The sequence below is a fragment of the Myotis nattereri genome, assembly GCF_964212035.1.
Source record: "Myotis nattereri genome assembly, chromosome: 15".
Classification (NCBI taxonomy): Eukaryota; Metazoa; Chordata; class Mammalia; order Chiroptera; family Vespertilionidae; genus Myotis; species Myotis nattereri.
This window is the reverse complement of record NC_138090.1, coordinates 41,211,317-41,225,957: the sequence shown is the minus strand read 5'-3', so window position 1 is coordinate 41,225,957 and position 14,641 is coordinate 41,211,317. Positions and strand designations below refer to the sequence as shown.

General features: G+C 47.3%; 1 protein-coding gene across 1 annotated transcript in view; it reads right to left on the bottom strand.

The window, feature by feature from the left end:
• The window catches only part of HNRNPUL1 (heterogeneous nuclear ribonucleoprotein U like 1), a gene marked incomplete at its 5' end in the record, with an annotated part of 36,156 nt that extends 22,028 nt beyond the window's left edge, over positions 1-14,128 (bottom strand). Inside the window, 6 exons of the mRNA XM_081107789.1 lie at positions 1,398-1,497; positions 3,969-4,108; positions 5,734-5,807; positions 6,818-6,974; positions 9,315-9,437; positions 13,828-14,128. Of these exons, the coding sequence (XP_080963915.1) occupies positions 1,398-1,497; positions 3,969-4,108; positions 5,734-5,807; positions 6,818-6,974; positions 9,315-9,437; positions 13,828-14,128 (895 nt within the window). The remainder of the gene's footprint in view (positions 1-1,397; positions 1,498-3,968; positions 4,109-5,733; positions 5,808-6,817; positions 6,975-9,314; positions 9,438-13,827) is intronic.
• Between the last annotated feature and the right edge of the window lie 513 nt (positions 14,129-14,641).

The window sequence follows — 14,641 nt, the reverse complement described above, 5'->3', positions numbered from 1 at the left end:
ACTTTTAAGAAAAAACAAACAAACAACTTTCTTTATTAGTTTACTAATCAGATGCTTTTGGGGGGAGGGGGAAGGTGAGGAAGATTCCATTGAAAGGAAGCCTTTCATTGCATATGCAGAACTCCTGAGGGCTTGATGGGTTTAGTGTTAAGTCTGTGAACAGGAGCAGAACTGAACTGTTCTGCACAGAAAGGGAGAATCTGGAAAGAAAGGGAGGGGAAGAAAAGAGCTGGACTAGAGGAAGGCTGTGTGCTGAGATGCAACCCTTCCCTGTGACATTCAATATTCAGTAAATCTACTAATGGCATCAATTTTTTGTGCCAGGGGATTTGGGCAGCAATCAGCCAAGAGGCTGGGTTTTGCTTCTGGAAACCAAGAAGTCTTAACTCCTTGGAAAGACACTAGATTTCCTTAGGCTACAGAACTGGAGGCTAATGCATTCTGACTGAGACCCCAAGAGCCCTGGATGACACCTGGATTATACAGAGATCCTTGGCCAGGAACCCAAGGAGCATCCTGCCAGAAAAGCGAGAGCCAACAAGCTCAGTTCTTCTATGAACCAGTTGTGTGACCCTGGACAGCTGCTTGACCATTCTGAACTTTGTATCTTCACCTGTATCAACAACTCACCATTTACACCTTAAAACTTAGACAAAAAATAAAATGAGATGATATGCAAGTCTTAAACAAAAAACATTAATATGTATCAGAACAAAAGCTGTACACTCTTTTTGACCTAACATTTTCACTTTCAAGAATCAGTCTTAACAGTCAGAACAATTATATCTCTCAGGTTTAGGAGGTTTTTAATTTTTCCTCTATTTGTATGGCCTAAATTTTTACAAGGAGCATATATTATTTTTGTAATCAGATGATTATGACCAAGGCAGAAGGTCTCAGCATTGGTCACTGAAATCAGTTATTTGGGGACAGTCATTGCGCCCTGGGGTCCTAGGAAAATTCAAAACCTCTCACAGGGTAGCCCTTGCCTCTGCCAACCAGCCCTGCAGGGCCCCACTGTTCTTTGTTTCACCTTTTACTCTGAGTTAGGTTCTGGACAGAAAATCCTAGACAGAACTTAACGGGGCTTAAGAAACTTATTTTTATTTCCAACATGGTTTAAGGACAGGAGACAACTAATCTTTTTTAAAGAGAACTTTGAACCCTCTCCTAAAAGATGGATACAGTTTTCACAGAAAAGTTGTTACATAACTGTGATCCGTCCAGTTGAATTTTGTTGGCCCACACAGGCAATGGCAATATGTAAACCTTACGTCTGTTCCATCCCAGGCTAATTCTGTTGATTTCAACACTGGGAAGAGATTTTTAGGAAGCGCGAGAATCCAGGGATAGAGGTAACTGCTCTTCTCTGGACTGTTTGGCTGCCCTCCCCTTACCTAGCTGTGTGCTGCAGGAGTCAAGGGACCAGCCGATACGGACAACATGCGGGTCGGGCTCTGTGGATGGAAGGTGCTTCACGGAGATTTCCTCATTGATCTGGGGACAGAGAACAAGAGGGCACAGACTGATTCATTCTCTGGAGGCAGGTGGTTTATGAGGCAATATAGGAAGGAAGTACGTAACGCATTAAAAACAGTGATGACTTGCCTGGCCACAGTATGGCTTAGTGGTTGAGCATCAAACCATGAACCAGGAGGTCAGGGTTCGATTCCTGGTCAGGGCATATGCCTGGGTTGCAGGCTCAGTCTCCAATAGGGGATGTGCAGGAGGCAGCTGATCAGTGATTCTCTCTCATCACTGATGTTTCTCTCTCCTTCTCCCTTACTACTCTCTGAAATCAATAAAAACCTATTATAAAAAACAAAACAAAAAAAACAGTGATGACTTTTGTTGTTGGGGAAGAGGCATCTAAGCTACTCTGAACTGAAGGGCTCAGGGGAGTTCAGGACCACAGAGATAGGTTTTTCAAAATAGTCATTTTTATTTACTTAAATACTTTATTGATTTTTAGAGAGAAAGAAAGCGAAACATCGATGTGAGAGTGAATCATCGATAGGCTGCCTCCTCCACACCCTCTACCAGGGATCGAGCCTGAAACTTGGGCATGTGCCGACCAGAAATCGAACTGGCCCGACCAACTGAGTCATACCAGTCAGGGCTCAAAATATAGTTATTTTTAGTTCTAACACTTGCTGCAGGGAAACAAGTACTCATATTTGGTGTAGATGGGTAAATTGGTTCAATGTCTTTGGAGGAGTCTCCATTTAAAATTGCAAATGCACAAGACTGTACAACCCAGCAATTTAGTGTGGCACTGTTTATATTATCAGAAACAAACAGAAAAAAATCCATAAGGCACTGGTCACATTATGGCACATCCAATGAATATGGCACACCAGATTATGAGAATATGATGCAGCAGTTAAAAAAAAAATAGGCCCTAGCTGGTTTGGCTCAGTGGATAGAGCATCAGCCTGTACACTGAAGGGTCCTGGGTTTGATTCTGGTCAAGGGCACATGCCCAGGTTGCAGGCTCCATCCCCAGTAGGGGGCGTGCAGGAGGCAGTCGATCAATAATTCTCTCATTGATGTTTCTATCTCTCTCTTCCTCTCTGAAAACAATTTAAAAAAAAAAGATAGTATGGTATGGCTCAGTGGTTGAGCATCGACCTATAACCAGGAGGTCACAGGTTCTATTCCTGGTCAGGGCACATGCCTGGGTTGCGTGCTCAATCCCCGGTAGGGGGCGTATAGGAGGCAGCCAATCAATTCAATGATTCTCTCTCATCATTGGTATTTCTTTCTCGAATTTCCCTTCCTCTCTGAAATCTGTAAAAATATATTTAAAATTGATGGGATAAGAGAGAACTTTGTCCATTTCATTGGCTGTGTTGCTCTACGAGCAGCACAGAAAACAACGGGTAACTTACAATCAACAGTGTCTAAGAGTCAATGAAAAGCAATAACCCTAGGCCTCAGTTTCTACCTCTAAAAAAATGGAGTTAACAGTTCCTATTTCATGATAGCACTGTGAGAATTAACGGAGATATCTGTGTAGAGCTTGGCACCATATCTTTTGCATGCAGTGTTCCATAAATATCAACTACCATAAATGTTTTGATACATAAAGGCAGTTACACAAGAAATTGTTGCCCTAGCTGGTTTGGCTCAGTAGATAGAGCATCAGCTGTAGACAGAAGAGTTGTGGGTTCAATTCAGGTCAAAGGAACATAATTCAGTTGCAGGCTCAATCCGTGGTCCCGGTAGGAGTGAATGCAGGAGGCAACCAATTGATGTGTCCCCCTCACATCGATGTTTCTCTCCATCTCTCCCCTTCCCTCCCACTCTCTCTAAAAATCAATGGAAAAATATCTTCGGGTAAGAATTAACCAAACAAAAAAGGAAACAAAATCAACAAAAAAAAATTGTTAATACAAGTTATCTCTGGAGTGTACAAAGGGGACAGGGAGGATGTGAGCATAAATTTTGCACCTCCCCTCCCCCCCATACTGTTCTGTACCATTTGAACTTTTGTTAAACAGAAACATGTTATTCTCATAAACATAACCTGACACAGAACTGCAGAGAGATGATGGTGGAGGGTAGCCTGATGGCAGAACCCTTTTTTGCCCTGCTCTCCCTCAGGCTTCCCTCTAACTGGTGCTGCCTGAGTTCATTCTTTCTAGCTCAGTTTTCTTCCAAACAACTCCTTTTCTCAATTCTACAAACATGTCACCCCTAGAGTGGTTGGCTGTATAATATCTGGGTCATATCCCACCAAGGAAAAATCTGCTTGATGAAGAAATGTACAGTAGGCCTGCTTTTCTGATATAGTGTTTAGCAATGGTATAGTTCTCTTAAGTTCATTATACTTTTTAAACATGAACACAAAGTCTATGCTCAATCAAATCTCTCAATATTGTGGTCTGGCCAAGGTCGCTGATGGCAGGCTATTCCAAAGGATGAACCTGCTTTCTGCCCCTATCCCCTCTGTTGTTCCCACTCACCTTCATCTCAAAGCACACACGGCCCCTTCTGACCCCATAGCTGGCACGGGCTCCTGACCACAGGTATGCAAAGCCCTCAATTGTAAGTGGGTAGCCACTACTCCGGTCTCGGGCCACCTTGAAGTGGAGATCACAGTTATCTGTGGAGGAAAAAGCCTGGAGTTTGGTTGATGTTTTAAAGGTCCCAGAGACATGCATAGGCAAAAATTAAGTTCCTTCAGAATGTTAACAAGGAGTACACAAGCTGACACATTGTGGGGACAGGCTCATGAGAAACCAGCCACACCGCCTCGCCAATCTCCCTTTCAGTAGAAAGGGTATGGACTACTGCAAACTGGCCTGCACAGGACCAAAGCAGCTACTTCACATAGAAACTGGGGTCCTTCACCTGGATGGGGGCCAAAGACAGTCATTGGGAGGCACCTTTGGAAATTGCACACAAATGTCTTTTACAAAGAGATACACTTGTTAGGGTCCATATCCTCACCAATTTCAAAGGATTTTATATTCATAAAAAATAATCCCCACTACCATTCACTTCAACATCTCCCTGTGCTAACACTATCAGTAAGGAAGTCTGACTCCCACCTCCAACATCTGCACAAATATCTGACCCTGATTCACACATGACAAGGCACATAGGCCCCCATCTCCTCTTGTAGGCCTAGGACTCTCCTGCTGTAGCTCGGACTCTTCCCACTCAAGGAGCCAGCCATGCCTCTAAGAATCTTTCCTGAGAGAATCTTTGCCCTTTTCTCTTAAAGCAGCGGTTCTCAACCTGTGGGTTGAGACCCCTTTGGCTGTCAAACGACCCTTTCACAGGGGTCACCTAAGACCATCCTGCATATCAGATATTTACATTACGATCCATAACAGTAGCAACATTACAGTTATGAAGTAGCAACGAAAATAATTTCATGGTTGGGTCACATGAGGAACTGTATTTAAAGGGCCAGAAGGTTGAGAGCCACTGTCTTAAAGGCTAAATGCCACGGTCTGTACATGTGGCATTTGATCAGATGCTGCTTCATGGACCACTGCCACCCAGCACTTTAAAAATGGCTTTATCTTCTGAAAGCATGTAGTCACTGCTCTATAAATATGAGCTTTGCAACAAAATACACGAACTGTTCTTTACTTTTTGCTGTTGAAAAGTCCAGTGTTTTTAGACCTGGGTGCATTTAAAAATTCAGATTCACAGTCTCTACCATTTTGCTTCTGTCTTAGGTCTGAAGAACAGGACCTCTATAATCATTCCTCTAAGTGTTTAGATACGTAGTTAAGGGGAAAGCCACTTATCCAGTGGAAAGAAAACTGAACTGGCGGACAAAGAGCAAGGCCGGCCAGGTTAATGCCTCAGAGGACAAAGCGGCATTGGTTTCACCAGGAACGTGAGCAGCTAATGGAAACTGGTCGCCAAAGAGTTAAGTTTCCCCAGAAGCACTCAGGTTCCCTTCCTGATTAGATTAGAACCCCCAGTGTGTACAGGGTGTTCAGGGTTTTCCAAACTGCTCTCTTATCCTTCCTCTGCAGAGTGTCACTGGAAGTCCTTTGAGGTATTAGAGTATGAAGAGAAGCTCAGAGAAGTAGAACGACTTGCTCAGGATTCCACAGTTGGAGCCGGGAGCAGGTCTTGTCTCCAGACCAGCACCCTATCTGGACTTACACTGGCTCTGGATGGTGCTGGGCAGAGATTCTGTGAAGGCCAAGGCAGTTTCCAAATAGTAACTGGAAGGCAGAATCAGACAGACACACAGAGACTCACATGTGTCGATGGCAACAAGGGTGTCATCAAAATCATCTTCATCCTCTTCAGCAGGAGGCTGAGGAGACCGACCCCTGTGTCAGAAATAGGGGTTAAGTCACACAAGAACAGCTGAACGAGTGCAGAGGAAGAGAAATGAAGGTTCTGCTGGAATGTACAAGTGGCCTTCCCGGATTTTAATTTGTTCCCACAGAGGTTAGCAAAATAACGCCCCCCCCAACACACACACACACACAAAACCCCACCCAACCCTCTGTTAATCCTACATCTTTGCAATGAGAGCAATGATTGTTAACTCCTGGTGGTGGTGGTGGTGGTGGTGGTGGGGGGCCCGGCAGGAATCAGAGAGGGCATGCTCTGCTAAAGAGGGCCATCAGAGTCATGTAGAGAACTTTTTCAAAGGAGACTCTTCTCTCACACCCCAAGATTCTGACCCATAACCTCTGCATGCCTCCACACTGAACTGTTACTAAAGAGAGGCTGTGGTAGCCCAAAGGGTACTTGGGCAAGGAAGGGGGATGTGCAAAGGCGTGGCTAAACCTCAGTAATGACAATGTGTTCACAAACCAGGCTTCCTAAAAGTTCCCATCTGAAAGGATATGTAATGACCCATATTTTGTCTTTGCCTTTCCCCCCTTCCCCGGGGTTCCGGGCTCCATCCCCAATAGGGGGCGTGCAGGGGGCAGCCAATCAATGATTCTCTCTCAACATTGATGTTTGTATCTCTCTCCCTTCTTTTCTGAAATCAATTTTAAAAAAAGTTTTGTTTTTTTTAAAGAAGAAGGACACTATGCAGGACTGCAGGGCAGTGGGGCAAAGGACTGAAGAGGTAGGCAGGTATCTTACACGTGAAAGGCTAAGATGTTTGGACTTGACCCTGTAGTAAGAGGAAGGGCCAAAGTTTTGGGAAGCTGAATTTGATAGTGAGTGCAGGAAGAAGTGGGGGGAGAGTGCAAGAGCAGCGAGAACAGCGAGAACCCTGCTCTGCCTGCTCCTCTTGGTTAGTACAAAGGCCCTAGCAGGCACTGGACTACAGACATAGAGACCTACAGGAACAAGAGTGACCACTGCATCACACACTCACCTCCTATCTTCTCGGTGCTCAAAGTACCCCCTTCCCCGGTTTTCTTCATAAGGCCTCTTGCGACTCTGGAATTGTTGTCTGTCTGGCTTGAATTGAGATGCTTCAGGAGGGAGGAAGCTGGTGGGCGGTTCTTGCTTCATCTCTGTCTTCCCTTCCACTGTCGGGACAATTCCAGATGGTCAAGACATTCAGAAATTCCTCAGTTATCAGTTTTCTGGTCCCCTTTACCTGAGGACAGTGATGGCGAACCTTTTGAGCTCGGCGTGTCAGCATTTTGAAAAACCCTAACTTAACTCTGGTGCCGTGTCACATATAGAAATTTTTTGATATTTGCAACCATAGTAAAACAAAGACTTATATTTTTGATATTTATTTTATATATTTAAATGCCATTTAACAAAGAAAAATCAACCAAAAAAATGAGTTCACATGTCACCTCTGACACGCATGTCATAGGTTCACCATCACTGCCTTAGGAGATGCTGGCAGGATCCTGACTGCACTGATAAAGGGCTGGGCACAGGCAGCTTGCTGAATTCAATGGAAGCCTGCTAAGGGAGCCAGAAGGCTGTACTAAAGAATAGGGTTAGGGCAATGGGAGGTCGGGGATGCCTGGCCAGCACATCAGCACTGGCAGTTGATGAAATGAGAGTTGTCAGATAATCTTAGGTTTCATGGGGAGGCAGAGGGGACTTCAGCACTAAATAAGAACAAGTTCTCTAAAGACCGACCTAAAGCTGGCATAGCTGCCTCTGGCTAATTACAAAGGGCCTATGACAATTGGCAACCACCTTGGCCTGCACGCAGGGGGAGGGATCCCGAGAGGACTTCTAAGATCCTTTTAACTTGAGATTTCAGGAGTCCATTCAATTTCTCCTCCCAAAGAATTGCTCCATCTCAGTTCTTACAAAGCTCCTTCAATCTTACAAAGGAAGGGGGAAGATCTATTCAACAATGTATTGTCATTTTGCAGCTAACTCCACTGGCTTTAAGCACTCAAGAAGGGAGGGTCTTCACTTAAGCCAGCCCTTAGTTGTGATGGCCTCAGTGAATCATCCTGAATAGAAAGAAAGTCAGGATGGGATAACATGCTGTGGACCACAGGAATGTCCCAATCTTAGGCAGACTCTCAAGAATCAGTACCTAATCGAGAGCAAACCCTGGATTCAACCTAATCTTCCTACTTCCACAGCATCTCAGTATGCATGATGCTGTAGATCACTTATATCTACTTGTCTAAGCACGCAACCCAAGACCACCTTGGACCATGCCCTAGTTTGGGCATGCAGACCAAATTTCTCAGAGAAGTTCTCCAGGACAGGGATGGTGTTCACCCATCTGAAGAGGGCCTGCCTGGTTCTCAGCACAACACTGAGCTCACAGGAGGCCCTGATAAATGTCTGTTGATAATAGCACAAAAAATACTCTCCTTGGGCCAAATGATACCACAAGTCTCACAGAGTCTGGCATAAATCTGCAGTTTAACCTACATTTATTAAAATCCTGACCCACCCACAAGAAATGTCTGGGGATTTCACTTTATGGATGAACCAGAATGGAATTAGATAGACTCAACTAGATTCACTGTGGCACTGGGGCCACAAAATAGTGAAAGGAGCACAAGACTAGGAGTCAGTCCAGGCTCTGTCATTACTCAAGAGTGGGACCCAGTTTTCCAAACAGTAGGACACAAACGCAGTGTCCCAGGAGCCAATTTCCTGGGTTCTAACCCAAGCTCTACCATCAGACAAGTCATATCCCCAATCTATAAAACAGGGAGAGAACTGGATTACATGTGTTCCCAAACTGGCATAATGAAAATCTTTGTTCTGCAAAGATATATTTACATGTTTAGGAAATCCTAAACCACATGATAGAACTTTTTTCAATCCAGGACTTCTCAGGGCTTTTAATGCTCTGAGCACAGTGACTTTCCCAGAGGTGGTAAAGTATATGCGTGTTTCCAGATGTTTGGGCAAGAAACCCTTTCTGAGATGTCCCTAATGACATCTCCTGGAACAATGTTCTTCAGAGCATGGGAAATACCTGACTAGATTTAGACTAGATTTAGAAGGTCCTTTCTGGCTTCCACATTCAAAGATTCTAAATAAGACCCAAGTAACTGCTTCCAGGTCTAAATTTTCCAGGGTGCTGACACCAACATCTGAAAACATAACCATGAAGACTCCCTTCTTCTAACACCTGGAAGCGGGACTATGTTCTTTCTTTTAAAAGAATCTTGCCAGAGTGACAAAGCCCAAATGGAAGATGCAAAGTCTCTCTGGAAAGATGGGATCTATGTAGAGGGTAAGGGCCATGTACACAGGGTGGGGCAAAAGTAAGTTTACAGTTGTGAGCATGCAAAATACAGAGTTTATTCTTATATCATTATTTATTAATTATTGTATTTTCCATACAAAAAATTATAAACCCACTTTCCCCCTACCCTATAGATTCCATTTCCCTCAAAAGAGATGTACCATGTGCACTTTCCTACCTGGGCGGTAGGCCTGCTGCTGCTCCATTTCCAGTGGTCTTCTCTCATAGCCTGACTCGTTTTCTTGTTTGATGACCTGAGTCTCATAGAATTGGTTCTGCCTGGTAATATTGTCCATGACATCTTAAAACAAAAAACAGACATTTAGAAGGGTTCTTCTTGGGACTAGAGGTGGCTTTTTAATGCTACCCTAGGGACAGTCAGTCTGCCAGAGGCTAAAATGTGTGACAACACCTTCAGATGGAAACCTATCTGGGCAGTCAGCAGTCCCAGCTGCCTAAGGACATGCTCTCTTGCCCCACAGAAGGTTGAACATCAATCTGTGACTGGGTTCTACAGAATCCCCAAATAGAAAACCAATGGAAGCAGAAGCAAGGAGACAAGAGGATCAAAGAAGGGGCCCAACTTGCCCTTGCCCTCTAAGACTCCACTCCAGGGTGGAAGGAAACTCGACAGACACATAGTACTCTGTAGAGCACAGTTGAAAAACCAAAGGCCTATTGGGGCAGGGAGAGGCGGTACAAGGCAGGCTGGAGGGGGTCAATGGGGGATAAAAGGGAACATACGTAATACTTTCAACAATAAAGAATTATTTTTAAAAAAAGAAAAAACCACAGGCCTAGCTGTTCTGTGACAAGTTATAGTGCTTAGGGAGGGAGCTACCTTCAGGGAACAACCTTTAAGTTTAGAGCACAGGCACAGGACCTAACAGATACTTCTCCAAAGAGGACACACAGATGGCCAAGAGACATATGTAAAAATGCTCAACGTCACCGATCATCACAGAGATGCAAATTAAAATGACAATGAGGTATCACTTCACACCTGTCAGAATGGCTACCATTAACAAATCAACAAACAAGTGCTGGTGAGGTTGTGGAGATAAGGAACCCTAGTACACTGATGGTGGGAATGCAGACTGGTACAATCACTATGGAAAACAGTGTGGAATTTCCTCAAAAAAGTAAAAATGGAACTGCCATTTGACCCAGTGATCCCACTTTTAGGAAAATATCCTAAGAATCCTGAAACACTAATCAAAAAGAATATACGCACCCTTATGTTCATAGCAGCATTATTTACAATAGCTAAGATCTAGAAACAGCCCAAGTGCCCATCAGATGAACAGATAAAAAAAGATGTGGTACATTTATACAATGGAATACTGTGCAGCTGCAAAAAAGAAGGATCTCTTACTCTTTGAGATAACACGGAGGGACCTGGAAAGTACTATGCCAAGCGAAATAAGCCAGTCAGAGAAAGAAATATCACATGATCTCATTTATATGTGGAATCTAATGAACAAAATAAACTGACAAACAAAATAGATCCAGAGACATGGAAGCATACAACAGACTGATGATTCAGGGTGGGGGTGGGGGGAGGGGGAAAATTAACCAAAGAACTTATATGCAAAACACATGGACTCAGACAATGGTGTGATGAAGGCCTGGGGAGGGGAAGGGAGTAGTGGGGGGGGGGGGGTGTCAATGTGGGGGGAGAAAAGGGGACATCTGTAATACTTTCAATAATAAAGATACATTTAAAAAATTAAAAAAAAAAGATTGTTTAGAGCTAAAATCCAACTCAGTTTTCCCACCTGCACACCCCACCCTCCTAAAGACTGTCCTCCACCCTGCCAATAGCTGCAAAGATAAGGGGCAACCGTCTCAGCTGAAGGGGAAATGAGGAGAAAGGAAAGGAACTGTTAAGAAAACAGAACTCATGTCCTGAAATATTTGGAGTTAGGTAGGAAGAGTTTTGGGAAGATGTCTTGTGGGTCCAGAAGAAACTTAGCTGAAGGGTGGTATGAATAATATTAACTATTCATGGAGTGCATACTACACACCAGACCCTGGGATGCAGATGAGAATAAACTTGCTCCACTGAAGCCTCCAGTTCAAGAAAGACATACCCACATTAAACAAACACACACACAAAAACTAATTATGACTGTGTTAAGGGCTACAAACAAGTACCAGGAGCTAAGACTGGGACTCAGACAAGTAAAGATGAATGATGAGGATGGAGAAAACACTCCTGGGATTGGGGTAACATGTGAAAGCTCAGAGGTGAGACTAAAACCAGAGTAGCAAGCCTGAAATTTACTCAAGAACCTTGCAGTCAAACCCAGAAAGAAGTTTGGAAACCTAGGATGAGCAGCAAGCCGGCTCTCCACCCCAGGGGCAAGCTTGTCTGGGTGCCTCTAGGGCCCTGTAAGTGACTGTGCCAGGACCTGTGAGGCACAACCACAGGGAAGGAGAGACTATTTATTCTGCCATTTGCTAACTGACTGGATCCTTTCTCAGAGGACAAATACATCTGGGCACAAACTAGGTGCAGCTCAAAGGGAGGAAAGTTACAGATAGCATGGCCTGTAACAGGTCTGTTTACCAGAACTGAAGAATGGTTGGAGGGAGGCATGAAGAGGGCTCAAAGGATTTTGTTATAGGGGTAGGAGAGAAATAGTGTATCTCCTTAACTGGAACACTGGGTGCCCCTTCAAACCATTCGGTTTCTCTCAGACTCCAAGCATAGTGCTCTTCCCACAAAACCTCACATCTCGTCCAGAGAATCTCTCCTGGGCCCCCAGAGGCAGCCTTGCCGAGGCACACTGTGATTCTGGGGTCCTCCACTCTCTACAACACCCACCTCCTAGGAACAGGCAGGCCCAGGGCTAAGCTCCTTAAACATGTGACCTCATTCCCAGCTATCCAGGGGGCACTATTATTATCCCTATCTTACACACAGGAAACCAGGACTCACAGAGGTGAAGTAACTTGTTCAAGTCATGGAGCCATATTGAAACAAAGCCTGTCTTGAATCTAGAGTGTGTACTCTGAAGCACCTAATTCACTTTCCTGAGACACCTCTGGCCCCTGGCCCTTCTTCCAGGCATTCCTGCCAGGGGCTCTCCTGCCCTAGGCCTGCATGCTGGGCCACTCGCTCCTTTCTTCAGAGCTCTTCAATGCAAAGTATTCTTCCCAGCATTTGGGTCCTGGACAACCCCCAGGCCACCTTCCACCCCAAATCTACACTCGAGTTGCCCCCCTCCAGGAGATCCCATCTCTCATGAACAAGTGAGTACCCAATACTAACCCCAGATCTTTCTCCTGACCTCTTTATTCTTCTCATTCTCTTAGCCCCAAGGCCCAGGGTGCCCTCTTTTCAAAGAAATAACCACAAACCCTGGATGCCAGAGTCCTTTCTACTTACTCCTTAACCTCGCTGATCCCCATTCCCCAGTCCTGCTAGAAAGCCACCCTTTCCTAACTCCAGATTTACTTCCTCCCACCCCAAGGTCTCCTCTCTTCAGACAATCACAGATCTATCCTATCCCTCATTCCGTCATACCTTCTGAGTGATGCAGAGGTTCCCTGCTACCTCCTCAGACACACACAAACCCTCAATCCCCAGGCACACCTCTTAGGGAGACGCTGGGCCCCAGAAACACTCCCTCCACTCCACCCTAAGCACCCCCCACTTTTTTCCCTCCCCCCACATCGTACACACACACACACTCCCCTTCCCCAGACTGACTAGATCAGCTACACACTCCTGTGCTGGACACAAGCATCCCGTCCCCCAGATACTCCTACGACTTCAAACTCCAACTCCGTATCTGCCCCACCCCAACCACCCTTGTTTCCATACAGTTAGTCCGAGCCCATTCAGCACTGGCCACCGAGTTGTCTGTCCTCAGGGCCTTGCAGCTCTAGACCTTTAGGTCCCGAGTCCAGCGAAGCATCCTCTCCTCCCTTGCCAGCTTCTGGACACTAGGACTCCCTATGCCTCCTCTAGAAGCCAACCGGGTCTCCAGATTCCCCAACACCAAACGCCCTGCCTCAGGGTTAGCCTTCGGCTCTGGATCCGAGTCCCCAGGCCACCCTCAGACAGATGTGGGCCCCCCACATCCCCACATGCTCACCAGCTAAACGCCAGAGCACCCCAGTCCTTCAGATTCTCCCCATCGCACCAACCCCTCCGAGTAGGAAATGGGACTTCCCGTTACCCCATCCAGCAGCAAACTCCAGGATCCTCCACCCTCACGGCACTCCCAGCCCCGGACACCCGGTCATGCCTCCCCGAACCCGGAGAACACGGCTCCCAGGGCCAACCCCCAGGCCGGGCCAGCACAGCCCCCAAGCCCGCCTCGCTCCAAACCCTGGGATCACCATTTCCAAGACCGCCCTGGTCCCCAGGAGACAACCTCTGGTCCTTCCGACTCCCTTTCCAGAAACCACGGCTTCGGGTCTCCGAGCCCTAGGCTCCAGAGTCCTCCACAACCGCCCCCACCCCCGGACTTCCCTCCTCTCCGACACTGAGCCCCGACTCCCTGCCTCTCTCCTGCACCGAACGCCAGGACCCACCCGTCGGCTGTCCCGAGGCCCTGGTCCCCGGATCCTTTCCAGCGGCGGGTAGCGGGGCCCACAGGCGCCAGACTCCCGCATCCCACAGCCCTTCCTCGGCCTGGACTCTCGACTCCCCGGCCCCCCGCCCCGCGCACTCTCACAATGTCCGTCCGGCCCCGAGTAGCCGCCAGGTTCCGGATGCGGCTGCAGCCCCGGCGGCGGTGGCTGCGGCTGCGAGGTCCCTTCCAGCTGGGAGCCCCCCTCGGTCTCGACCTCCTCGTTATTGTGCCCAGGTATCCCCGGTTCCTCCTCAGCCTCGAGCTCCCGCTCGTCTTCGGGCTCCTCGGCCTCCAGCGCCGCCTGCAGCCGCTCAGCAAGCTCGGCCTTGAGGCCCCGAGTGTCCAGGCCGCGGCGCTGCAGCTCCTCCCGAAGTTCGTTCACCTTCAGACGGCGCACATCCATGGCCCGGGCCCCCGGGGTGGCCCCCGAGCCCGGCCCGGCCTCCCAGGGCCCTGTCCCCCTTAAACCTTTACTGTCAGGCGGCGAGGGGGAAAGGGGGGGGCTCACTCCAATGGCGGCGGCAACTCAAAATGGCCGCCGCCACCTCCCCCTCCTCCCTGGCTCCATGCTGTGCAACACGGGTGCCAATTGGCCACTGCATTGGGAGCAACGGGCGCGGGCCCGAGACTCGGCCAATCAGAAAGTGCCTTTCAAAAGCTGGTCGATGAAAGAGCGCAGGAGCTGCCGGGGAGGAAGCGTTGGCCTACGTCGATTCAGCGGCCCCAGTGGAGGGCGGGAAGAGGCGGGAGGCGGGGCGCACGGTGATTGGGTGACGACCCTGCACTCGCTCCCGTAGGGTCGAATGAGGTAAAGGGAGTAACAATTTAGGCCAATCAGCGATGAGATCTCAGAATGAGCGCGCCTCACAACCTTTCCTGCGCAGCCCCAGCATTAAACTAGTGTCCCTGTAACACA